General features: G+C 35.0%; 1 protein-coding gene and 1 long non-coding RNA gene across 9 annotated transcripts in view; one reads left to right on the plus strand and one right to left on the minus strand.

The window, feature by feature from the left end:
• Positions 1-3321: 3321 nt before the first annotated feature.
• LOC140340461 (suppressor of cytokine signaling 3-like) overlaps positions 3322-27698 on the minus strand; it is a 143166-nt gene continuing 118789 nt past the window's right edge. For all 8 annotated transcript variants that reach the window (XM_072425685.1, XM_072425677.1, XM_072425683.1 and 5 more), the window contains one exon: positions 3322-4628. In XM_072425685.1, the coding sequence (XP_072281786.1) occupies positions 3899-4531 (633 nt within the window). In that variant the 5' untranslated portion in view covers positions 4532-4628 and the 3' untranslated portion in view covers positions 3322-3898. The remainder of the gene's footprint in view (positions 4629-27698) is intronic.
• LOC140340656 (uncharacterized) lies at positions 25329-27243 on the plus strand. Its single transcript, XR_011922698.1, has 3 exons — positions 25329-25539; positions 25706-25813; positions 26446-27243. It is a non-coding gene; the product is annotated as an uncharacterized lncRNA (long non-coding RNA).

Here is a 27698-nt window from a genome sequence, read left to right on the forward strand (position 1 = left end):
AAGTATGGAGTAATATACTTGATTTGAAGTGATGATACTGTTGCCGAAATCACCAAATAAACATTCGTATCGAAGGCAGTGATGTTCCTCTGCTGATCCAGATCCACATACTATATATAACGAACTGTCAGGGGAACTGCAACAATCTTAAGTAGCCATATTTACAAGACCACTGCAATTTAGCTCTTGTTCCTTTGTCTTAACCACCTGAGCGTTACACTGAGGTCTAGATTTCTGTACCAAAAGTGATCCACTGTTTTTCATGAATTTTTTTTTTTAAATTGTAGACCTGTAACTTACAGAAATATGTCCGAACAAGGGTTCTAGTAGATATTATGAATATAAAAAATGTTTGAAACACACAATCACGTAAAAAAAAAAATGTACTTTTAATAAAATCCTATCCTATTTTTTTTTTGCATAGAAATGTTTGTTTGTATTGTGGGCTTGTAATTCTTAGGATTAACTCCCGGGTATGATAATTATATTTATTTATTATATTAAAATCATAAATTTTAATATAATACATAAATATAAATAATAATTTAAAACAATAATGAAATAATAGACAACAATGTAATCTAAAAATAAAATTAAAAATGTACTTTTATTTTTATTTCATGTAGTGTGGTGTTTTTGTACTGTAAAAACCATTTAAAAGCAGATTACATTGTACTCTGCCTTTAAATTTCCCTCCCTGACACACCGCCATACATCACCAATCACATCACTGGAAGATGACTCATCGGGTGATGTGAGGGGGGGGATTTCCCTGCGTGCCTTACACAGAGACACAGGCACACGCTGGAAGCTGCTCGTATCTCCGGAGAGATGCACAGTACAATGCAGGATTTCTGCATTGTACTATACATCTCACTACAGATGCCAGCAATAGGAGCTGCGGACACTGGGTGAGTATTTCCTTCCAGTTGTAATCCGATTGTCATACAATGTATGACAATCGGATTGCAACATAACATTTGTTTACATTTAACCACCTGGTGACAAAAACTCGGGGTTAACCATAATTGCAAAAGTTTTTAGCCCGAGCATGCTCGGGCTTAACGGCAAGGTGGTTAAACATGGTGTTTGCATACATTTACATGTCCTTGTCTTATTTATTGCTCTCATGACTTTCAGTCATGACAGTCATTTTAGTTAGAAAATTTCAAATACTCTGCCTAAGTAAAATAGGAACTGTTTAGAAATAAGGAATGGTCACATTGAACATGGGGATTTGTGGGAAAAAGTTGATGAAATTTTCAGCTCCCCAAAAAAACATAAGAACTAGTAAAAACTTAAAAAAAAAATTCATCTCAAGCCTGCAAGGGATTTTTCACTTTGCTTGAAGTAGTTTACTAAAAATTCAAATACAGGTCAGAAGGAGCTGTGGAACAACTCATAATGAAATTTTAAACTATCAAATATATAAATGAAGTTAATAGCATTGTTTTTTCATTTTTGCAATGATATGCAATGTGCTTGCCCATCTACAGAAGCCTGCTGCTGTCTCCTCTTGTGACTTACCAGAAAGTTACTGTATAAGCAATCAGGTCTGAATTTAAGGCCCAATAACATTACTACATTGTGGTAACTCACATCATGGCCCTGCTTTAAAAAAGCTCATCAAGACTGGAGAAGATCCAGCAAACCTGGAATGGATCTAGGCCAGGACTGAAGACATTTGCCATTGTCATTTTAAGAAATCCATTACAGTTTTGCTGAATCACTCATGTTCGCCCATGAATAGACTATCTTCTCCAGTCTTTGAGAGTTTTAATAAATCAGACCCTATGGATTTTGGAGAGCTGCACTCCACTGCACGTGTATAGATCTTGCCAATATTGTCTGTTTTATAGTCTCATCTAATTTAAAAATGTACAGGTCACAATAAAATGTAATAGACAGCTTTATATTTTCTAAACTATTAATATCCTTTCCTGCAATCCTTTTGCTGAATAAATTCACCAGTGCAGTGTACTTTATATATAGGTTAATCACAATATTGTTAGCCACCACATGGGAAGATTGGCTATATATTTAAATCACCACCTGAAATACTTCCAGCCACCACTGGATGGAGATCCTCCCAGTCTGTGCATTTGATGTTACAGCTCCCTAACAGTCTTTTTCCAGTCAACTTCCAGTATGGCAGTAGATGAAAGATGATTGGTCCTTTCCTACAGGAAACACAACCTTAGCACAATTGAAAACCCCTCCCATCCCCTTTCATCCCCAGTTTAGATTGTGTTTCCTTCTCCAGTGATTTAAATTTTTTTTATACTGAAAGCAGATGCCTGCTTGATTATCATTACAGTCAGTAAGCCAGTGTAAGGGACCAGTAAGAAAGATCAGGTGACTGTTCTTCTGCAAATGTAAAAAAAACCCTGATCTGTGCAGCAGCTCACAGCCCCCTGTGATATGGGACTATGGGTTTCCCTTTCAATCTTTACCACTGTGGTGGGTGGTAAAGACAGAAGGGTTGTGCACCTGCACAATTTAAATGACCAAAGAAACAAAACACTTACTTGTTTTATAAAAGAAATAATCACCCTTTTATTTCATAATAAAATGTATTAGTAGGTCTGCTTTAACCTAGGCCTATTCCTAAAAGCCTTTTATGAAAAGTGCACTCATCATTCCTGCCCCACTCACTTACTTGTAGTAGCCCACCCTCCCTCACCCCAGAAGCTTATTTACCTCAAATTCACAACTGTGGCAGTTTCAATGTTTTGAACCATTTGGAATCTTGATTTTTTTTAATGCATCATCTTTAAAAAAGTATAAGTCTAAAGGCTTATAACAGTCAGGCTGCATCTGTTGAAAGAAGGGAAGAATTAATCAGCAGGGAAATTAGGTGTTTATTTTAAACAAAATCTCACTACATTTCGTAATCAAACTACTACCACAACAATCACTGACAAGTGCATCACAACTATCTTCGCTTATTGCTATACCATGGCAATCTATTCCACCTAAAGGGGCAGTTCTAAGAATTCTTAGGTTAATTGGTATGAGGTCATACTTATTATAATGGAATGACTTTTCCTGTGCCTCATTAGGGCCAGCATACTATAACCATATACCATAATCGAAAGATATTATATGGACTTCTTTATTGATAATTGACACCTTGCAGGCTGAAGCACGCTATGAACAATATCACTTAGCTGAAATAATGTGCAATTAACCTGTGGATAACAAGATTAGTGTAATACCTCCTTTGGCAGATGAGTTTAAGACTTTACTGCAAACTGTACTCTTAAAATTAATGTAAACCAAAGCCTATATGTATTGTATGAACAAAACCGCAATAACAAGTAAATGTAAGTTATATTTAATATCATATCAAGGGTTTTTTCAAAATAACAGGTTCTGTGTTTGTAGAAGAAAAAACAAACAAATAAAACAATACTAAACATTGAGATTAGAGGAAAGAAAAAAAAGAGCCACAAAGGAGGTGTTTAAATTGGCAATTTTTTTGTATTGGTATATATGTAGAGAACAAATCAATTAATACCAATCAAATTAATCAATGATCAATTTATCCTCTGTTTCCAATACTAAACATTAGCTAATCAATCATGACCCTACATCAGTTCTGTGGTATGCTGCTAAATTAGCAATGAACTCATGAGCAAATATGAATCATTGATGTCAATCTTATTACATAATCGTAAAAGCTTACGCTAAAGGTTATACCTTTCACATAAATATAAATAATGCACTGTTTTCTAGATCAAACTGAAACTATATTGAATTCTAAAATAATGTATTTTCATTTTTTCTTTTTTTTTCTTACATCGATATAAGGAAGCTGTGAGCACTTCTTTTTTAAAGACTGGCTTGAAGGTTTTTTCAACAGTGCACTTAAGTGTCATAGTCTAACAAAACATTTCTAATTTTGAAAGGCATTCCGAAGAATCTTAGAAACAGGAAGTTCTAAGTTCCCATCAGAGCCTGATGCTCCTGCTGGCATGTTGGCCACCACTCTCTGTCTACATAAATACTGTAGAGATACAACTTTACAATTTAATGGTTGCCTAAGCATTAGAGGGACTGGCTGGTCCTTTCCTTCAATGTGGCAAAGATTAGAGTCAGACTCTCCTGCTGCAGTCAATCTCATGTAATGTTCAACTAGATTTACAACACATGGGAAGGTCGGAGGGCTTTCTGTTCCTGCCACCGTCTCTAGATAGAAAGAAGTTCCCTCAAGTTTAATGCGTAGATTGGTAATTCCAGTAGATGTACGAAGACTAAGAGTAAACAGGTGATGATGGTCTGAAGAGTCACGGATGAGAAATGAGCCAACAGGCTGGTTTGATAAGAGTTTTTTGGCTTCAGTACCAGAAAGAGTGCTCCAATAATAACCACTGGCCTCCAGCCTTTCAAGTGCTGTTTCAACCCTTTCATAGTCTCCACAAAAAGACTTGTAGTGGTAGGAGGACGGGGCATCCTCTGAGCTCATGGCTGCAAGGATGAAGGATGGGCAGAAGCAGCGATGTAAGGAACTCCAACGAAGTGTGACCATCGTCAAGCTAATAAACCTGATCTGAAATACCTTTTGAGGTTTGAACAATGCTGATCCAGGTTTGATTTCTGCACTAATGTCAGTGCTTTTAACTCACCTGTAAAGGAAATTAAAATGAACATATTACTTAAAGAAACAATCCCTCATTAGTGGTTTGTCTGCTATACTTTTTTTTTTTAATTTTCTTATTCAAATTTTTTTTCAAAAAAAAAAATTTCAAAATTCAAAAAAATTTCTTATTCTTATTCTTATTCAGAGAATTCAAAGCAACAAACATATATACAAAAAACATTAGACCATAATAGGCAAAAACATAAAACTTCTTAATACAACTACAGTTACATATATACATATTATTTATTTATTTCTTATATACCTAGTCCTAATATATGGCAACTTTCAATTAGTTAGTGGAAGGAGCTAAGGTAAAATTTAGATGGTAAAATGGTGTAGAAAAACATTAGAACAAGAGTTTTACAGAGCCCAATGACATAGTAACCCAAAGTTCAGATACATCCTAATTATCCCATTAATTACATTCATTTTTAGAAGAAACCTTTCTATTCCAATCACTCAATGTGTGATGAAAATATAAAGCCTCTTTTTCCCCATAATAACCCAATATTATGTATTATATAATCATTATTAGTGTCAAGAAAAGAAAAAAAATTTAGCGTGTCACAGATAGTTTTAGCTAATATCTTTCCCCCTTCCTTCCCCCCCTCTTTCCCCTTCCCCTCCTTCCTCCCCCCTCTTCCCTCTCTCCTCTCTCCTTTCTCAACATTAACATCTTCACAATCAAAGTAACCACTTGTGTAAAATATGCAAAAAAAAAAAAAAAAATAACAGACTAATTAAATTGAATAGGCAACTTTGATAGCATTGATTTATATATCATAATCTATAATAACCACAACTTCTATCAAACCTCCAAATTCACAGGGGATCATTATCTAACAGTCTCAATGCATACCAAGAGGTATATTCAAAGGATTATTTGAGCTGTCTCTTGATTGCAAAAGATTGGGTGTCTATATAAGACTCCCAAATTTCAAAAAACTTTGCTACCCTAGATTCCTTATCCAAGGATGCCTCAATCCAGGCCATTCGAAAGACATAATCCAATTTTTATATAAAAAGCCTCAAACTTGGTCGGTTTGGGTCTAACCATTTGTGCAATATAGTCTTCTTGGCCACCAAAGAGAGGATAGCCAATAAATTTCTGCTTCCCCTTGTGATTCTTGCACCCTGCAAATCATAAGTGCCTAAAATGGCCCATTCTGGAGTTAAGGGAACATAATTAATCAGATAAGAAGTAATAAAATATGCCACCTCCTGCCAAAATCTCTTTATTTTATGACAATTTATAAAAGCATGGTATAAACCTGCTTGATCTTGCCAACATTTAGGAGAAATCGAAATTGAAGTATAGCCCATCAAATAGGCTCTTTGCGGGGAAATATATACTCCATGATAAATTGTCAAAGTGTCATTTCCCTATATGTTGCTGAAGGGAGTACCGACCATGTCTTGAACAATGCTGGTAAAATATCATCTGTTGTTTTACTAGGAAAGTCTTCAGACCATTTAGCCAAACCAGTTTTCCTAATTGAATAAGTCAGATTCAGTTTAATGATTTTATAATTTTTTGTTTTTCGCTTTTCTAAAAGGATTTCCTTTGAACAATAAAGTATCCAAGGGGTTTTTCCAGTTCCTTACTGAAAGAGATTTCAATACTCTTAAAGTATAAGAAAGACATATACTGCTGTTCTCAAAAAAGGATATTCAGTTACCACTGTTTCGAACTGAAGAGGTCTTATTTCTATCTACCAGTGACCAGTCAAGGCATGAAAAGTTGGCCACTTCTGTAATCAAGAAAAATGAGCTAAATGATGAAGATCTAAATTACCATAGTATGGTAGAAGGAGAGAAGAATGACTATTCAAAAGATGTTTACCCCCAATCCTTTGCCATATTTTCCAGCAAGAAAACAGTATAGGATTTGATATTACTTCCTCAGATAATAGTTCTTTATGCAAATGTAGTACATACTTTAAATTAATATGAGGTACACATTGTTGATCTAATGTGTAATCAGCATACATGTTTATTATCATGTATCCAATCTTTAATATATCTCAAAATGGAAGCGGCAATAAATGATTCTATATCCGGAGAATTTACTCCTCTATTCCTCATTTGTTGTTGCAGTACTGATAAACCTAATCTAGCACACTTACCTCCCCATATAATTTAGAGAACAACTTGTTAAAGGCTTTAAGATCCAGTTTTTTTAATTACTATGGGTAAAGATTAGAGAATATAAAGAAGCCGTGGAAAAAGAATCATTTTTTTTAAACGTATCCTTCCCAGATATGAGAGCATAAGCTTAGACCAGTTATGCATTTGTTCAGAAAAAGTTTGAAAAATAAACTCTATATTCTGAGAATACAGTTTATAGGGTTTTTTTTAGTAATTTGTACTCCTAAATATTTTATTTTCTCCCTACACCAGATAAAAGGATATTCTTTAATCCATACAGGTCTGAAAAACCTTGAAAGATACAACGCCTTGGATTTATCCAGGTTAATAATAGCATAACCTGAAATAGCCCCATATTGAGTAATAAGATTCAAGATAGTTGCCAAACTATCTTGCAGATTAGAAATATAAAACAACAAATCAATAAATCCGCAAAGGCAGTGATTTTAAGTGTACATGATCCCACTGATATACCTTTAAACTCGGATAAATCCTCTAAGAGCCGAAGAAGAGGATCCAATGCTAAGTTAAATAAGATTGGAGAGAGAGGACATCCTTGTCTAGTACCTCTAGAGAGTATTATGGGCGTCAACGTATCTCTATTAATAATCAATTTAGAAGGTGAATTATTATATATATATTGAATAAAAGAAGAAAACACCTGCCCAAACGCCCTATTAGACAATACAGCATTAAGCAAAGGCCATTCTATTTTATCAAAAGCTTTTTCGGCATCCAAACATAGTAACATAGATTTAGAGTTCCGAGTCTTGGAAGACTGTACAGTAGCTGCAATAGCTGCTCGCATCCCAATGGTCGAGTGTTTATTACGAACAAAACCCAATTGGTGGTTAGTTAATATAGTAGGCAAGAAAATCTGTAATCTGTTTGCCATTAATTTAGCCAAAATTTTATAATCACAGTTCAACAAAGAAGTTGGTCTATAAGAAGCTAATTGATCAGGATCTTTGCCTGGGTTTGGAATCAACATAGTATAAGCTTCATTAAAACCTGGAAAAGGAACCTGGTGGATCAATATTTCATTATACAATTCTGCAAGTAAATAGGTTATTTTCGGAGCTAAAATTTTATAATATTCCACCGAAAAACCATCTGGACCTGGCGTTTTATTAAAAGCAAAAGTGTTAATTGTATAAAGGACTTCTGATTTTGAAACTGGGGCATTAGGTTGCTCTCTATAAACCAAAGACAACTTAGATAAGTTAGGCTTTTCCAATAAAGTTTGCAGTAACTGGGGTTGAGAATCTTGAGCAGTATATACATTTTCATAATACCCTTTAAAGGCCTTTAAACATCTTGATAAGATGTAAGAAAAGTATTTAAAAATGGGTCCTTTACTCTCAGAATATAGCTCTTAGAGCCCAAAGAGTTAGCTAACCTTGACAACAATGTGCCTATTTTACTCCCCCATCTATAAAATTTATGCTTGGTATATTAAGCATGAGTTTTTACTCTAGTATCAACATGCAAATTCAATTGAGCTATCGCTTCCTGCCAAGATTTCTTGGTCCCTCTAATATTAAATTGAAGATACTCCTAATATCGTTGCACAACCCGATCCTGGAAAATATTATATTGTTGATAGTATTTACAATTACGTTTTGCTACACAAGACATATTATATCCTTCTATTGCCAAAAGCAAGTCAATTCTAGAAAATGTAGAATGAGCTTTGGAAAACCGAGTATAATCTCTCTCTGTTAAATGTAAAAAACGTCACACATCTACCAAAGGGGTTTGAAACAATAAACGCTTTGATTCAGAAGTGGATGGGTCCGGTCTAATATTGGTTTGCCTTGATCTATCCAATGATGGGTCAAAAACTGTATTAAAATCTAAATTAAATTAAATTTGGATAAGAACTAGTTAAAATCTTCCTACGGAGAATAATAAAGAAAGTTGAAGAATTATTGTTGGGAGTATATATGGAACCAAAAATATACCTGGTGCCCACAATCTCCACTATTACAAAAAAAGTATTTACTAGCAGGGTCTAATTTTGTAGAGATGACTTTATAAGGCAGATTTTTATTAAACATGAAAGCAACACCTCTCGTTTTGGTTTTAAAAACCGCGTAGATCACTTTACCTATCCATGGGGCTTTAAACAATAGAGTCTGTCTCTCCTTCCAATGTGTCCCCTGCAAAAATACTATATCTGGACATTGCTTTTTCAAATGTACTAACACTCTTTTACATTTTTGAGGGCTATTCAAGCCTGCTACATTCCAAGAAATCAACTTTAAAGGGGACTTTTCTTTTTCGGATGGTAATACAGCATCATACCCCCTAGCTGTCATACAAGTTTTAAAGATGCAAGACAACTAGCAGAAAAAGATATCCTAATTATTGATCATGGCCATCCTTACCAGTGGTCTTTAATCCATCCAATACCATTTAAAAGACATATAGTGAAAATTTTAAAAGACAGAATCTCATCACAAACAGCACTCTAAATATATATCCCCTGTTTTCCAAAAGAAAAATACATTGCCTGTGAATAATAAATAGCCTTTACATAAAGGAACCCCTTAATATCACCAATCATATAACATTAACAAACAGACAAAAAAAGTACATTGCAATAGACAATAAATAAACATTTGCATTCTTTTTCTCTTCTCATTTTTTTCTTTTTTTTCCTATAAGACACTTGTATAAAGAAATATACATCTCTATTTATTCAATTAACTTCCTTCAGAAGATGAGGTAAACAATTTAAACATTTCAACTACATCAGATGGATCATCAAATAACTTAGCCTCCCCTTGCCAGAGAATTTTCAGTTTGGCAGGATACAAAAAGGAAAAATGGATGCTCAAATCCACCAATCATTTACAAACTGGGGCAAAAGTTTTTCGTTTTTGTGTTACAGCAACGAAGTAGTCCTGAAATTTAGAATCTTGTTACCCTCCACATGGATATCCCGGATCTTTCTATAAGCTCCCAGCACTGTTTCCTTATCGATACAGTGAAAATATTTAGCTATTACAGGTCGTGGACGTTGGGCCATACAATGGCGCTCAGGGCCTATCCGATGAGCTCTTTCAATATTCTGTAGAGAACTAGGTGGAAGATTCAATGCCTTCATCAGAGTTGTTGTAAGAAATTGAACCAAATCATGGCCTTTGTATGATTCTGGTATACTAATAGAATGCAAATTAGACCTCCTATTACGATTCTCCAGATCCTCTAACTTGGTTTCTATAGAGATGAGTAAAGTATTTTGAGCAGCAACCTTAGTATTAGATTGTAGAAGCTGATCTTCCAAGTTGCTTACTCTCTGTTTCAACTCAGTTATGCCTTGAGTATTGGAGGACATATTCGCTAATGTTGATTCAATAGATTTTTGCAAGCTCTCAAATTTATTATCAAAATAAGGCAACAAGATTTTAGACACTTCAGAAGCAATTCCTGAGTGATCAGGTAAACCAAGCAATGGATCAGACCTTGATTCTTCCCCCTCTGCATATTCCATGAAAGACTGGTGTTGAGACATAGAAGAAGAAGAGGGAGTAGGAGAACCAGCTTTTATTGGGGGTTAAGTTTTTGCTTATTAGTATTCTTGCATGTTGAAGAGAACTGTTTCACAACAAATTTATCCATTGTGTAGCAATAGTTGGAGTAATACTCTAAAGACTTAAAAAAAGAGAATATATAGATATAAGTCCCATGTAGTTGCAGACTCCAATACTTTAGAAATGGAGAAGAGGAAAAAAAAACAAAAGGACCTCTGTATAAGATGTTGTAACTTTTAAATAAAAGCGACAACAGATAGAAAATCCCCTTCAAATATTTTCAACAAAAATGAAAGCAGCAAAAAATGCATAAATCTTCAGAGAAAAAGATGTATCTTTTTAAAATGACATCCAAGTACTTGCAGCAAATGGAAGAAGGAAGCTAGAAAATAAACAGGTACTCAAGTAACAAGTCCCAAGTTATAGGACTCAAAAAAAAAGCGCCTTTTTACAGAGCTGAACAGTGTGTATGATTGTAGACCTGATATGGCCTACATAAACCATGCAGCCAAAACATCCAGCGCTGACTCTGGGATATTTGTACCGTGCTCGCATAGAACTCTCACACAGCTAATTTGCTCCCTGCAGTTCCCCACCTTCCGGATAGATCAGCGGGATGCCGGTGGATGAAAACAAGCCAAGCTCAAGGAGCTGTAGTAAATGTGGCTGCTCCTTTAGCTCCTCCCCCAGAAGTCTAGCCGATATTCTGCAATTTTAAGAGAAGGTTTTTAAAAAATGGAACTGTTACCATATCAACCAGTCAGGTTTCATTTTTGATACCCTGAAGAAAATGAAAAAGGCAAATGAATGGTTACACCAACAGATTCACTTTTACTTATTTTCTTCTTTTAACTTACTTCTTAGTTGAAACTGAATCTAGCCAAATTGTATCTAGTTCTAGTAAAGAAATGTTAGAAGTTGTTGTTGTTTTTCTTTCCTGTTGGAGTGGATCTACTTTACTTCCTGTTCTAAAAATGGTAATTACTAACAGTGATAAGGGAAATTTTTCTAACAAGGTAAACATTTTTAAAGTAGATTGGAAAACATTTTTTGTGTCCCCATTAGGAAGATTCCCCTTTCTATTTGCTCCAGTTAGAAATAAAGGCTGATTTAGATTTTACCTCTTCCCATGGTATCCAATAGTTTTTATTAAGAGCAGAAAAAAAATTTCCTATATCAGAAAGGTCTGGTTGATTTCTTGTCTACACAACACAAAAAATGCGGTTTGATTGGTAACCAAACATAAAAGAACCTAAAGAAATAAAAATAAACAATTGACTATGTTTAGCAACACAGTGGCTCAAATGTTAAAACTCTGGTCTTTTCTGGTCTTCCCAGTTTTGAATCATGGCCAGGGCACTGCATGGAGTTTGCAGGATCTCCCCGTGTGTGTTTCCTTTGGGTACTCCGGTTTCCTCCCACATTCCAAAAACATGCAGTTAAGTTCCCCCTGAAAATTGACCTTAGACTGTATTAAAGACATCTGTCTGAGACATCTGTCTGACTGAGGTAGGAACATTAGATTGTGAGCCCCTTTGACGGACAGCTAGTGACATAACTAAGGACTTTATACAGTGCTGCATAACATTGGTTAGAGATGAGCGAATCGAAGCTGCCGAAGTGGAATTCGATCCGAATTTCAGGAAAAATCCGAATCCAAACTTTCTCGCCATTCGAGGTAACGAATCACAATTTTTCCTGAAATGGCGGCTACATGTGTGAGGACTTTAGAGATTCCACTATGATCTCTGGGCACTACAGGGGATGAATGGGGACTTGTCCCCATTATGACCTTGAGTGCCCTGTATTCTTAGATAGTAAAACTCTAAGAATACATAGTGCAGTGCTGCAACAACAATCATGGTTGCTGTGCTGTGCTTCTGCTATGTATTCTTAGATAGAGGTTCTCTATCTAAGAATACAGGGCACTAAAAAGGATGAATGGGGACAAGTCCCCATTTATCCCGTGTAGTGCTCAGTATTCTTAGATAGTGAAACTCTATCTAAGAATACATAGAACAGTGCTGCAACAGCAATTGCTGTTGTCGTGCTGTGCTTCTACTAGGTATTCTTAGACAGAGTATCTAAGAATACAGGGCACTAAAGGGGATGAATGGGGACAAGTCCCCATTCTTTCCGTGTAGTGCCCTGAGATCATAGTAGAACTGCCGAGGTCATCTGCAGTTCAGTTTCACAATGTGACGTCACATGGGAAACTGAACTGCAGTCTTCTGCAGTTTCACTACAATGTCCAGGAATTACAGGTGATGAATGGGGACTTGTGCGCTTCAAAAGCAGGAATACTAAAACCTAAGCCGACAATGCCACCCATCTGGTCCTGATGCTTTATTAACCTTAACTGTGTCAAACGGTTTCTCAGTCTTATCAATTTTGAGCCATTGTGCTCAGTTTAAGGCTGTGGCAACACCTTCCCTAAATTCTTTTTTCCTTTGTTTACACAGAGACTTTTAATAAATTTGCCTTCTCTTTGGACTCAGTCACAAACTCTGAACCAACTTGTAAGGGACCTACATGTTTAGACCTGATGGGGATTTTACTTTTAATACAGTGCTGTGCAAATACAGTTCAAATGTTTTAGGCGTAAAAAAAATGTTGTAAACCTTAGAATGCTTTTTTACAAATAGTGTTAATAATAGAAAAGAAACGAAATCTAAATCAAATCAATATTTAGTATTAATGACCAGTCTTTGCTTTTAAAATAGCATCAGTTCTTCTAGGTACACTTGCACACAGTTTTTGAAGGAACTCAGCAGATAGGTTGTTCTGAACATTTCAGAGAACTATCCACAGATCTTCTGTGGATGTAGGCTGCCTCAAATCTTTCATGTAATCCTAGACACACCCTGTAATGTTGAACTCAGGGCACAGTGCAGGCAAATCCAATCACTTCCAGGACACCATGTTCCTATTTTTGCTGAAGATAGTTTCTAATGACATTGAAGCTTTATGTTTGGGGTCGCTGTCCTGCTGCAAAGTAAATTTGGGACTAGAAGCCTCCTTAATGGTACTGCATGGTAGATACGTATCTCATTCATTAGCATTGATGATACCCCTTAATGTTGACCAAATGCTCAATTAATACGCAATTAGAATGCTCGGGAGGTTAAGGCTCATTAAAAAGTTCTATATGACTGTTTATTACTAAAGTTAAAACTATATTATATATATTTGAAGAGGATTCACTGAAAAGGATTCCCAGTAAAGCTGGGGGAATATCCATTTTTACAATATGTCTCTTGGAGAAAGGCAATATCTGTTGAGGTTTTCTTAAGATGTAATAAAACTTTGGTTTTTGAAGAGCTTTTAAGAATTTTAAAATTGAACAGATTGATTTTGAAGACCTTTTTTTGAAAAGTTTTTGAAGTTTTTGAATAGTTTAGGTTTAATAACTAAAGGATTAACTAATTGTATGGATATCATAAAATGTCACAGCATACCATTCCAAAATTCTTATCTACTTAGGGGGGAATAAATGTCCTAGCATGCAATAGAACTTTACGTTAAATAATTAGTTGTTTTTTTTAATCTTCCCTGTGTACAATTATAGTATGGTAAAGCTGCGTACACACGTGCAATAATTATCGTTGGAAACGTACGAATAACGACCGTTCGTATGATAATCGTTAACAAAAAAGTGCACAATGACACCGACGAGCGAGGAAAGTCGCTGGAAACGAACGACTGTCCCGACAGATCTGATTGTGAGACGATTGTACGCTATCTATTTTGTGTATAGTCGGACAGTTCTCCATCCATTTCTTCATCCTTCCTCTTCTGTGTCAGTTTCCAGCGCAGTTCTCTATCCTTGCTCTTCTGTGTCAGTTTCCAGCGCAGTTCTCCATCCAGTTCCAGCGCAGTTCTCCATCCTTCCTCTTCTGTGTCAGTTTCCAGCACAGTTCTCCATCCTTCCTCTTCTGTGTCAGTTTCCAGCGCAGTTCTCCATCCAGTTCCAGCCCAGCTCTCCATCCTTCCTCTTCTGTGTCAGTTTTCAGCGCAGTTCTCCATCCTTCCTTTACTGTGTAAGTTTCCAGCGCAGTTCTCCATCCAGTTCCAGCACAGTTCTCCATCCTTTCTCTTCTGTGTCAGTTTCCAGCACAGTTCAATTTTAAAACTTACCTGGCAGTCACGTATTAACGAATGACACAATGCAATTTTTTTTAAATACAAAAGTTTTATTACTAAACATAAATAAAACATATAAAACCATATAAAAGAAAAAAAAAAAGAATAAACAATAAGAGTTTTCTACTGGGCTTGCTGCATCTCTTTTTTGAGAGCCTCCAGGTACCTAGTTGCATCCCTCAGTGCCTTTGACATTTTCTGCGTGCTAATTTGCAGGGGTACTTATCTTTGACATCATTTATTTTTTTTAAACAACACCTGTGTGGGAACAAAAGAAGCATATTAGGTTCACAGATATTGTAAAGGTAAGCTGACTCATGGATATGACGCATTTTTTTTCTGCATGCACATTATATGAATGCTTACCAACAGATTTTAGTACTCCTCCCTTCAAACCTTTGGCATTCTCCATCTGACCTTAAGTGTCCGGCTAAGGGCTTTCCGGATCTCCGCCTGCAATAACTTCACAAGCTTAAACTCCAACATGTACAGAAAAAAAAAGAATAACTTAATATACACATAATCATATTCAACCTATCTCTCTACCATTTTGGTGCATACCTGGGTCAATATCCAGTGGTGAGGTACACACTTCCTTCTTTATAGGCTCTGTAGGGAAAACCATAATCAACTCTGCAGAAAAAAAATATAAATCTACTTAACATGCATATTATGATACATTTTTAAGTTTAAATATATAACAATATCCTACCTTGTACCTCTGGCTGTTCCTCTGGCTCTACCTCTGGCTCTAATGGCTGTTGCTCTGCTTCCCTAGCAGCCAGCTTTTTTTCTTTTAATGCTCTTCGTCCTAATACAAAAAACAAATTTAATAAACAAAAAAAAACATAAATAAACAATAACAAAATTAATTAAAAAAAATTTAAAAAAATTTAAAAAAATTAAAAAAATAATAAAATAATAAACAAAAAAAGAAAAAAAGTAAAATAAATGAATAGATAAAAATAAATACATAAAAATATATCAATATATTATTTGTACTTACGTTTTTTGGCAATGCAACGTCCTAGTGCATCCAGCATGACCCTCTCTGTGTTTTTTAAGTCAGACCACCGCTTTCTGAGCTGGTCCTTGGAATGGTGAACCCCAAATTTATCCTCCAGCTTGCTCTGCACAGTCTCCAAAATGTGATCCTTCCTGACATTTGGATAAGAGTAATGAGCCCTCCTGCCATCATAATCTTTCTTATCCAGAATTGCCCCCATCACCTCCATCTCCTCATTTGGCATTGCTGATGCTCCCCTGAAAAGGCTGTGCCTTGGCTGTGGCATCTCTCCTAAGTATGACAGGATACCATGTGACAGGAAGTGACTGGACATGCAAGGTGTGCAGGGAAATCTGCAGTCCATTCAAGGTCATCCACATGCGTTTGTCCGAACATTCGATCGTACGAATATTTCAGAACGCACATACTTATATGGTAGGTGTTGCTGCTTTGCCTGTCCTTGTGCTGTATTTCAGTGTGTAGTGGTGTAAGCTAACTATTTTTTTATGTTTTGCAGAGATCATGGTCTGTGATCCATTGAACAACCCAGACTTCATGCCTGAGTTCATTGAGACCTACAGATCCTATCCCTGTCTGTGGAAGGTGAAGTCTGGGGAGTATGCAAACAGGTACCTAAAGATGAAGGTGTACAATGCTATGGTTACGCTGCAAAAGCATCAATCCTGCATCCAACAACTATGTAAAGCACAATTTCCAAAACTTGCGCACCGTGTTCAAAAAAGAATTGAACAATCTGTAAAAATCTGTACTAAGGTTTTCTTTGCTTTTATATTAGTCCTGTGTTTTTCTAAATTGTACAATAAAATTTTTTTTTCTCTAACTTACCTGGTCTTGCGTCACATACACAAGTGAAGGTTTCAAAGCGGTCAGGTGCTGGCACAGAGGATGTATATGTACCTAAATTATGGTACTTTAACCACTTGTCTTTCACCACCGGTCAAGATGAAGGTTGTCCGTTGGTGTGCAGCTTGGAAGAAGAGAACAGGGATGCAGGGGATATATACAGAGTCTTTATTAGGCTCCTGATATTTTCACGACGCAAGACCAGGTAGGTTAGCAAAAAGAAATTTTATTGTACAATTTAGGAAAACACAGGACTAATATAAAAGCAAAGAAAACCTTAGTAGAGATTTTTATTGCAGTCAAACAAACATTTGTTTCGGTTTTCTTTAGCCGACACTGAAGCATTCTGAAGTGCTGCAAGTTGTAGGTCCACTAGACCGCCTATTACTACACTACTGCCATGAGCACAATGCTGAAAAACCCCTTGTAGTTATAATAGAACAGTCTGCGGGCTGTGCTGGCACCGCTGCCCCTAATCGCAGGCACGGGCGCCGTGTCCTCTCTTTTCCCTCCTGCCGCCATACTGACTTTGCGGGCAGCAGGTAGCATAACCCACTACCTGGGTTCCATGCCAGAGTTTCCTTCCTGCTGGAATCTTGCACTGAAGTTTTAGTTGGTGTGGGTGTGTCTCTCTTCAGCTATGAGGCAACACATACACGCCCTCTGTTTCACCAGCCTATGGCTGGATTTCTGCAGGTATTTAAAGGCACTTCCTACTACAGGAAGATGCCTAAAGAATCTCATGGTTTTAGCTAGTCTAACTCCTAGTGCAAGGGTGCTCCTTTTGTCTGCTTTGCTGTGTACCGGATCTTGTTTAGTGAACTCTTGGACTTTGCCTGATTGCTGCCTGACCCTGACCTCAGATCTTGTTTATGGACTTTGCCTGATTGCCGTCTGACCCTGGATCTTGTTTATGGAATTTTGCCTGTTTACCCACTGCCCTCGGATCTGGTTTATGGACTTTGATTACCCCCTTTCCTGACCCATACTCTCCAAGCCACGCAAGCCCCTTGGTGCTTGCACCATGTACCCTGACCCCTCAGGTCAGCTGCCACTGACCCCGGGATTGCTCTGGAGTGGCACCTGGAAGCTACCTGGCGGCCCAAGCCTATCCTCACCATCAGAGGCTCTAGTGAAGACTAGGTAGCAGCTTAGTTGCGCCCCTCTGGGGCATACACTGTCAGCACCCGTGTGCATTACACTATTTGACAAAGAAGAGGGTTTGGTAAAGTATAATTTCTGTCCTACTTTAAAATTAATACAGATATTTTAGTGTTTGATACCTGTTTCTATTTACCAATGAAGACTGTTTGGTACAGTAAAATTTCTGTCCTACTGTAAAATAAATACAGGTTATTTTAGTGTTTGATACCTGTTCCTATTTACCTAAGAAGAATGTTTGGCACAGTTAAATTTCTGGCCTACTGTTAAATAAATACAGTTTTTTTTAGTGTATGATACCTGTTCCTATTTACCAAAGAAAAAGATTTGTTACAGGGAACTTTCTGTCCTACTATAAAATAAATACAGATTATTTTAGTGGTTGATACCTGTTCCTATTTACCAAAGAAGAACGTTTGGTACAGTAAAATGTCTGTCCTACTTTAAAAAAAAAACAGATATTTTAGTTTTTGATACCTGTTCCTATTTACCACAGAAGACTGTTTGATACAGTGAAATTTGTGTCCTACTTTAAAACAAATACAGATATTTTAGTGTTTGATACCTGTTCCTATTTACCATTGAAGACCGTTTGGTACAGTGAAATTTCTGCACTACTGTAAAATAAATACAGATTAATTTAGTGTTTGATACATGTTCCTATTTACCAAAGAAGAACATTTGGTACAGTGAAATTTCTGGCCTACTGTTAAATAAATACGGATATTGCAATGTTTGATACCTGTTCCTATTTACCAAAGAAGAACGTTTGGTAAAGTGAAATTTCTGGCCTACTTTTAAATAAATACAGATATTGCAGTGTTTGATACCTGTTCCTATTTACCAAAGAAGACCATTTTGGTAAAGTGAAATTTCTGTCCTACTGTAAAATAAATACAGATATTGCAGTGTTTGATACCTGTTCCTATTTACCATAGAAGAGCATTGGATACAGTGAAATTTCTGACCTACTGTAAAATAAATACAGATATTTTATTGCTTGATACCTGTTCCTAGTTTCCAAAGAAGAACGTTTGGTACAGTGAAATTTCTGTCCTACATTAAAATAAATGCAGATATATAGGTGTTTGATACCTGTTCCTATTTACCAAAGATGACCGATTGGTACAGTGAAATTTCTGTCTTTCTATAAAATAAATACAGATATTTTAGTGTTTGATACCTGTTCCTATTTAGCAAAGAAGACCTTTTCCTACTGTGAAACCAGTTCCTTTTTACCAAAGAAGACCATTTTGGTACAGTGAAATCTTTGGCCTAATGTTAAATAAATACAGATATTTTAGTGTTTGATACCTGATCCGATTCACCAAAGATAAAGGTTTGGTAGAGTGAAATTTCTGTGAGACTTTAAAATAAATACAGATTTTTTAGTGTTCGATACCTGTTCCTATCTCCAAAAGAAGACTGTTTGCTACATTGAAATTTCTGTCCTACTGTAAAAAAAATACAGATTATTTTAGTGTTTGGTACAGTGAAATTCTTGGCCTACTGGTAAATAAATACAGATACTTTAGTGTTTGATACCTGTTCTTATTTACAAAGAAGACCATTTGGTACAGTGCAATTTCTGTCCTACTGTAAAATAAATACAGATATATTAGTGTTTGATACCTGTTCCTATTTACCAAAGAAGACCATTTGATACAGTGAAATTTCTGTCCTACTGTTAAATAAATACAGATATTTCAGTGTTTGATACCTGTTCCGGTTCACCAAAGAAGACCGTATGGTACAGTGATATTTTTCTCTTAGTTTAAAATAAATACTATAATTTTAGTGTTTGATACCTGTTCCTATATACCAAAGAAGACCATTTGGTGCAGTTACATTTCTGTGCTACTGTAAAATAAATACAGATATTTTAGTGTTTGACACCTGTTCCTGTTTTCCAAAGAAGATTGTTTGGTACAGTTAAATTTCTGTGCTACTTTAAAATAAATATGGATATTTTAGTGTTTGATACCTGTAACCATTTACCAAAGAAGACCGTTTGGTACAGTGAAATTTCTGTCCTACTTTAAAATAAATACAGATATTTTAGTTTTTGATACCTGTTCCTATTTAGAAAAAGAAGAAAGTTTGTTACAGTGAAATTTCTGGCCTACTTTACAATAAATACAGATATTTTAGTGTTTGATACCTGTTTCTATTTAGCGAAGAAGACAGTTTGGTACAGTGAGATTTATGGCCTACTGTTACATAACTACGAATATTGTAGTGTTTGATACCTTTTCCTAGTCACTAAAGAAGAACGTTTGGTATAGTAAAATTTCTGTCCTACTATAAAATGAATACAGATTATTTTAGTGTTTGATACCTGTTCCTAACTACCAAAGAACACTGTTTGGTACAGTGAATTTGGTACAGTCAATTAAAATTCTGTCCTACCATAAAATAAATATAGATATTTTAGTGTTTGATACCTGCTCCTATTTAGCGAAGAAAGACCATTTGGTAAAAAGAAATTTCTGTCCTACATTAAAATAAATACAGATGTTTTAGTGTTTGATATTTGTTCCTAATTAATAAAGAAGACTGTTTAGTACAGTAAATTTTCAATCCTACTTTAAAATAAATACAGATATTTTTGTGTTTGATACCTGTTCATATTTACCAAAAAATAACGTTTTGTATAGTGAAATTTTGTTCCTACTGTAAAATAAATACAGATATTTTAGTGTTTGATACCTGTTCCTATTTACTGAAGAAGACCTTTTGGTACAGTGAAATTTCTGTCCTACATTAAAATAAATACAGATATTTTAGTGTTTGATACCTGTTCCTAATTACCAAAGAAGATCGTTTGGTACAGTAAAATTTCTGGCCTACATGTAAATAAATACAGAATATTTTAGTGTTTGATACCTGTTCCTATTTACCAAAGAAGACCGTTTGCTACAGTTAAATTTTTGGCCTACTGTTAAATAAATACGAATATTTTAGTTCTTGAAACCTGTTTCGATTCACCAAAGAAAACCGTTTGGTACATTTAAATTTCTGTGGTACTGTAAAATAAATACAGATATTTTAGTGTTTGACACCTGTTCCAGTTTACCAAAGAAGATTGTTCGGTACAGTGAAATTTTTGTGCTACTTTAAAATAAATATGGATATTTTACCATTTGATACCTGTTACCATTTACCAAAGAAGCCGGTTTGGTACAGTGAAATTTCTGTCTTACTTTAAAATAAATACAGATATTTTAGTGTTTGATAACTGTTCCTATTCATGAAAGAGGACCGTGTGGTACAGTTTATTTTCTGTGATACTATAAAATAATTACGGATATTTTAGTGTTTGATACCTGTTTCTATTTAGCGAAGAAGACTGTTTGGAACAGTGGAATTTTTGGCCTACTGTTAAATAAATACAGTTAGTTTAGTGTTTGATACCTGTTCCTATGCACTAAAGAAGACCGTTGGGTATAGTGAAATTTCTGTCCTACTATAAAATTAATACATTCTTTTTTAGTTTTTTATTCCTGTTCCTTATTACCAAAGAAGACTGTTTGGTACAGTGAATTTGGTACAGCCAATTAAATTTGTACAGTCAAATAAATTTCTGTCCTTCTGTAAACTAAATATAAATATTTTAGTGTTTGATATCTGTTCCTAATTACCAAAGAAGACTGTTTAGTACAGTAAATTTTCTGTCCTACTGTAAAATAAATATTTTAGTGTTTGATACCTGTTCATATTTACCAAAAAATACCGTTTGGTACAGTGATAATTTGGTCCTATTGTAAAATAAATACAGATATTTTATACTGTATACACTGTAAAATGAATTAAGATATTTTAGTGTTTGATACCTGTTCCTATTTACCAATGAAGACTGTTTGGTACAGTAAGATTTTTGTCCTTCTATAAAATAAATATAGATATTTTAGTGGTTGACACCTGTTCCTGTTTACCAAAGAAGATTGTTTGGTACAGTGAAATTTCTGTGCTACTTTAAAATAAATATAGATATTTTAGTGTTTGATACCTGTTACCATTTATCAAAGAAGACCTTTTGGTACAGTGAAAATAAATACAGATTATTTTAGAGTTTGACACCTGTTCCAATATACCAAAGAAGACTGTTTGGTACGGTGAAATTTTTGTCCTACTGTTAAAATAATAGGGATATTTTAGTGTTTGATACCTATTCCTATTTACCAAAGAAGACTGCTTGGTACAGTGAAATTTCTTTGCTACTGTAACATAAAAACAGATATTTTAGTGTTTGATACCTGTTCCTATTTACCAAAGAAGACTATTTGGTACAGTGAAATATCGGTCCTACTGTAAAATAAATACAGATATTTTAGTGTTTGATACCTGTTACCATTTACCAAAGAAGACCGTTTGGGACAGTGAAATTTCTGTCCTACTATAAAATGAATACAAATTATATTAGTGTTTGATACCTGTTCCTAATTACCAAAGAAGACTATTTGGTACACTGAAATTTCTGCCCTATTGTTAAATACATACAGATATTTTGGTGTTTGATACCTATTTCTATTTACCAAAGAAGACCGTTTTGTACAGTGAAATGTCTGTCGTACTAAAAAAAATAAATACAGATTATTTTAGTGTTTGATACCTGTTCCTATTCACCAACAAAGACCATTTGGAATAGTGAAATTTCTGTCCTACTATACTATTTACAAAAGAATTCTGTTTGGTACAGTGAAATATCTGGCCTACTGTAAAATAAATAAAGATTATTTTAGTGTTCGATACCTGTTTCTAGGTTACAAAAAAGACCGTTTGTTACAGTAAAATTCCTGCCCTACTGTTAAATAAATACAGATACTTTAGTGTTTGATAGCTGTTCCTATTTACAAAAGAAAACTGTTTGGTACAGTGAAATTTCAAGCCTACTGTTAAATAAATACAATAATTTTAGTGTTTGAAACTTGTTCCTATTTACCAAAGAAGACCATTTGGTCAAATGAAATATCTGTCCAACTGTAAAATAAATACAGATATTTTAGTGTTTGATACCTGTTCCTAATTACCAAAGAAGACCGCTTGGTACAGTGAAATTTCTGTCCTAATGTTAAATAAATACAGATATTTTAGTATTTGATACCTGTTTCTATTTACCAAAGAAAACCATTTGGTACAGTGAAATTTCTTTCCTACATAAAAATAAATACAATAATTTTAGTGTTTGAAACCTGTTCCTATTTACCAAAGAAGACTATTTGGTACAGTGAAATATCGGTCCTACTGTAAAATAAATACAGATATTTTAGTGTTCGATACCTGTTCCTAATTACCAAAGATCGTTTGGTACAGTGAAATTTCTGGCCTACATGTAAATAATACAGATTATTTAGGTGTTTGATACCTGTTCCTATTTACCAAAGAAGAACAATTGCTATAGTGAAATTTTTGGCCTACTGTTAAATAAATACGGATATTTTAGTGTTTGATACCTGTTTCGATTCACCAAAGAAGACCTTTTGGTAAACTTAAATTTCTTTGCTACTGTAAAATAAATACAGATATTTTAGTCCCTGTTTTTAGTTTACTAAATACAGATTATTTAGTATTTTCTTCCCAACACACTTTTAACCACAATAGACGTGGAAGCGTTATACAGTAGCATACCACACACCTTGGGTCCAAGATCAATAGCCTCCTTTCCTGATACCGGGGACCCATCATTGGGACAATACAATGCATTTATTCTCAAACTTCTTAAATTCATCCTATCTCGCAACATATTCACTTTCAATAACCAGATGTATTTGCAATCACAAGGAGTGGCGATGGGGACAAAATGTGCCCCATCTTATGCTAATTTATATCTTGGACACTGGGAGAAAAATCTTTTCTCCAAACATGAGTTTTACCCTTATTGCAAACATATTCTTCTTTGGGGTCGATACATCGACGATATTTTAATTATCTGGGCAGGTTCAAGAGAAATGCTTAATGAGATGCTAACATCACTTTCACAGAATACCTATAATCTCAAGTTCACTTGGAATATTGATTCCCACCAGATACCTTTCCTGGGCATTTCCATTAACATTTCCTCTGACCTTCACATCACTACCACACTATATAGAAAGGAAACGGCTGGAAACACCATACTTCATGCTAAAAGTGCACATCCGAGGGCTTTAATTAAAAGTATTCCTTATGGTCAAATGCTTAGACTCAAAAGGAATTGCACACTATATACAGATTTTAAGAGAGAGGCAAATGCTCTGACACAAAGACTCATAGCCAGAGGCTATAGTAAAAAACTTCTCAAAAAGACCTACCAAAAGGTTTCCAAACTAGACACTGGAGGTCTTCTGTCCAACACTACATCTACACGGACTCAACCTAAATTACCTATTATTACCAAATTCAATGAACATCATGCATCTATTCACCAACTAATCAAAGACCATTGGAGAATTCTCACCTCTGATTCATCTATTAAAAACATCTTGGATGAAAAAACCTGTATTACATTTCGGAGATCAAATTCAATACGAGATTCATTAGTTACAAGTCACTAAAATCCCCCACCCACAGACTTTAATTTATTAAAAAAAAAAAAAAATCATGGAACCTTCAAATGTGGTTCCTGTAACCAATATAAATGGATCCAAGAAAATCAAGTACTAATATTACCAAATGGTAGCACACACAAAGTCCACTACCATGTCAACTGTCAATCGGAAGGTGTTATCTACTTAATCAACTGAATATGTGGAAGATTTTATGTAGGTAAAACGAAAAGATCCTTCCGCAAACGTATATATGAACATATATATTTAATCAAGAATGGAAAGATGACAACCCCATTAAGTTTTCATGTTGGAACACAACATCAATTTAATATTCATTGCATCAGCTTTGCTGCACTTGAACAAGTACCTTTAAGTCCCAGAGGGGGCGATTATGACAAAAACTGCTACAAGCAGAAACTAAATGGATTTTCACCCTTAAAGCTAATTATTTTCCAGGACTAAATGATGCCTTTAGTTTTAAGTCTTTTCTGTAACTATATTGTTTAATAAGTGCTTATATGTTCTGCTACTCAAATTAACCGCCAATAAAAAGGCATGTTCCAATAGATGTTCATATGAATTGTTCTAATAGAAGGAAAATGCAGTCTCATTACGCTGCTTTGTAATACACTGTATTATACTATGTTCATATCTTACCATATGTGACTGCTATGGAAGTTTGACACACTTTTTTGTATATGATATATTGTATCTGTATAATACCAAAGCTGATTGCTATGAACATTTGTTGTTTATTAATATCTTATATATGTACATGTACTTTTACTATCTGAATATTTAGTAATTCTTGATGTGTATATACATAACATTTAATGCTATCTGCATTATCTTATTCACAGGACCTGATTCTGATGTGTTCCATTGCACAGGATTATGTGGGGACTCCTGTCCCTCTAGGGAGGAACTAGACATGCTCTTTCCCCTTCCCTAAGCTTGACTTGCGGGGACGGGGGCACCCAGAGATACTCTGGGTGCACCCTGACGCGGTCCTGCCTCTATTAGAGGCAAATACTGCTTCTCCTCGTATATCCCCGTCTTATTAGATGGAGATACTGTGAGGCAGCTGCTCTCTGACCAGCTGCAGCACTGAGTCAAAGAGAGGAGGGGGAGCTGCCCTCCCTCCTCAGCACTGGACATGACAGGCTGGAGTTAACATGCTCTATGATGAACACTGGGGGATGACGTTTTCTAACACCGCCCCTTTGATGTGACATCATCCAATAGCCTCAAGGTTATCCCCAGACTTAATGTCTGAGCACGTGGGGTAGGGGGAGGTCCCAAAACGCTGTCCTATTAAGGGAATGGCGTCCCTCAGATCTTCCTGTATGCTGGGTCTCCAGCTGCATGCTGAGTCTCCAGCCACAGATCTCCCTACACGCTGAGTCTCCCAGCTGCTGTCCTGCACATCTCTCCAGGAGCTGTTTGTAATATACTTACAAATTCTCTATCTGGTATACAGAATACACCTAGGATCAACTATATAAGGTAACAATACCAGTCTGCCATACTGACATACTCACATTATATTATACTTTATAGTCTGTGTATGTATATATGTATATATGTGTGTATATATATATATATATATATATATATATATATATATGTATATTGGTCTCTTAACAAAAAATCATAATTGATTTTTTTATAGATCCCTGACTCAAACACAAGGACCTTAGCATGTAGAATACCACACTACTTATACCTCTCTGATCTTGCATACAACTTCAAACCATCCACTTTTGTTCCACAAATCCATGTAAGTGTGAATATTTCTGGATTAATTACTGTCTGACATCCATGTATATTGGCCTAAAACCTGCTTGTTATTAATCAATTAATAACCAATATATATAGTGGGACATCAATGTGCGCTCTAAACAACATAGGTCATCATGTTATGGAAAGCACATTAATTGGGAATGTGTATATCTACAACATAATATTCACATGAGTCATTATAAATTCTAATTTAAACATTATCTACTGGTCTAGATGCAATTGACACAATCTACGCATGCTGTCAATACTCCTGAAGAAGCCATATCTGGCGAAACGCGTCGAGTATATCGAACAACATGCTTCGATGATCAAACATTGTATATGGTCAACAATATATAAGTTGATAGCTATTATATGTCTAGTGAAAAAATCACTTTGTCTGTGGTTGAACCCCAAGGATAATAAGGTGGTTCAAACCAACCTTTGATTACTGTTTATTGTATTAAGTTATCATATGACCTCAATGATTATACCTGACCACTAGTTGTGTACAGTGGTATTTTTTAATGTACAAACCCTATTACAAATTTTGTTAATGTATGTTGAATACATTGTTTGTGCCGAAAAACCCTGCTTAAATCTCTGTCTTTTTTGTTTTTTGATCTACAGATATTTTAGTGTTTGACACCTGTTCCTGTTTACCAAAGAAGATTGGTACAGTGAAATTTCTGTGCTACTTTAAAATAAATATGGATATTTTAGCGTTTGATACCTGTTACCATTTACCAAAGAAGACCGTTTGGTACAGTGAAATTTCTAACCTACATGTAAATAAATACGGATATTTTAGTGTTTGATACCTGTTCCTATTTACCAAATAAGTCCATATGGTACAGTGAAATTTCTGTCCTACTGTAAAACAAATACAGATATTTTAGTGTTTGATACCTGTTCTTTTTTAAAAAAGAATACCGTTTGGTACAGTTAAATTTCTGTCCTACAGTAAAATAAATACACATAGTTAAGTGTTTGATACCTGTTCCTATTTACTAAAGAAGACCGTTTGATACAGTGAAATTTGTGTACTACTATAAAAAAATACAGATATTATAGAGTTGGATACCTGTTACTATTTACCAAAGAATACTGTTTGATACAATGAATTTTTTGTCCTAGTTTAAAATTATTAAAGATAGTGTTTGATACTTGTTCCTATTTGTGAAAGAAGAACGTTTGATACAGTGAAATTTCTGTGCTACTTTAAAGTAAATACAGATATTTTAGTGTTTGATACCTGTTGCTATTTGTGAAAGAAGACTGTTTGGTACAGTAAAATTTCTGTCCTACATTAAAATAAATACAGATATTTTAGTGTTTGATACCTGTTCCTAATTACCAAAGAAGATCGTTTGGTACTGTGAAATTTCTGTCCTATTTTAAAATAAATAAAATTATTTTTGTGTTTGATACCTTTTCCTATTTACTAAAGAAGACTGTTTGGTACAGTGAAATTTTTGTTCTACTTTAAAATAAATACAATACTTTTAGTGTTTGATATCTGTTCCTAATTACTAAAGAAGACCATTTAGTACAGTGAAGTTTCTGTTCTACTGTAAAATTAATACAGATATATTAGTGTTTGATACCTGTTCTTATTCACTAAAGAAGAGTGTTTGGTTTAGTTAAATTTCTGTCCTACTATAAAATAATACAGATTATTTTAGTGTTTGATACCTTTTCCGAATTACTAAAGAAGACCATTTGGTATAGTGATATTTCTGCACTGCTGGTAAATAAATACAGATATTTTAGTGTTCAATACCTGTTCCGATTCACCAAAGAAGACCGTTTGGTATAGTAAAATTTCTGTCCTACTATAAATTAAATACAGATTATTTTGGTGTTTGATACCTGTTCCTATT

The sequence above is a fragment of the Pyxicephalus adspersus genome, chromosome 11, assembly GCF_032062135.1.
Source record: "Pyxicephalus adspersus chromosome 11, UCB_Pads_2.0, whole genome shotgun sequence".
Taxonomy (NCBI): domain Eukaryota; kingdom Metazoa; phylum Chordata; class Amphibia; order Anura; family Pyxicephalidae; genus Pyxicephalus; species Pyxicephalus adspersus.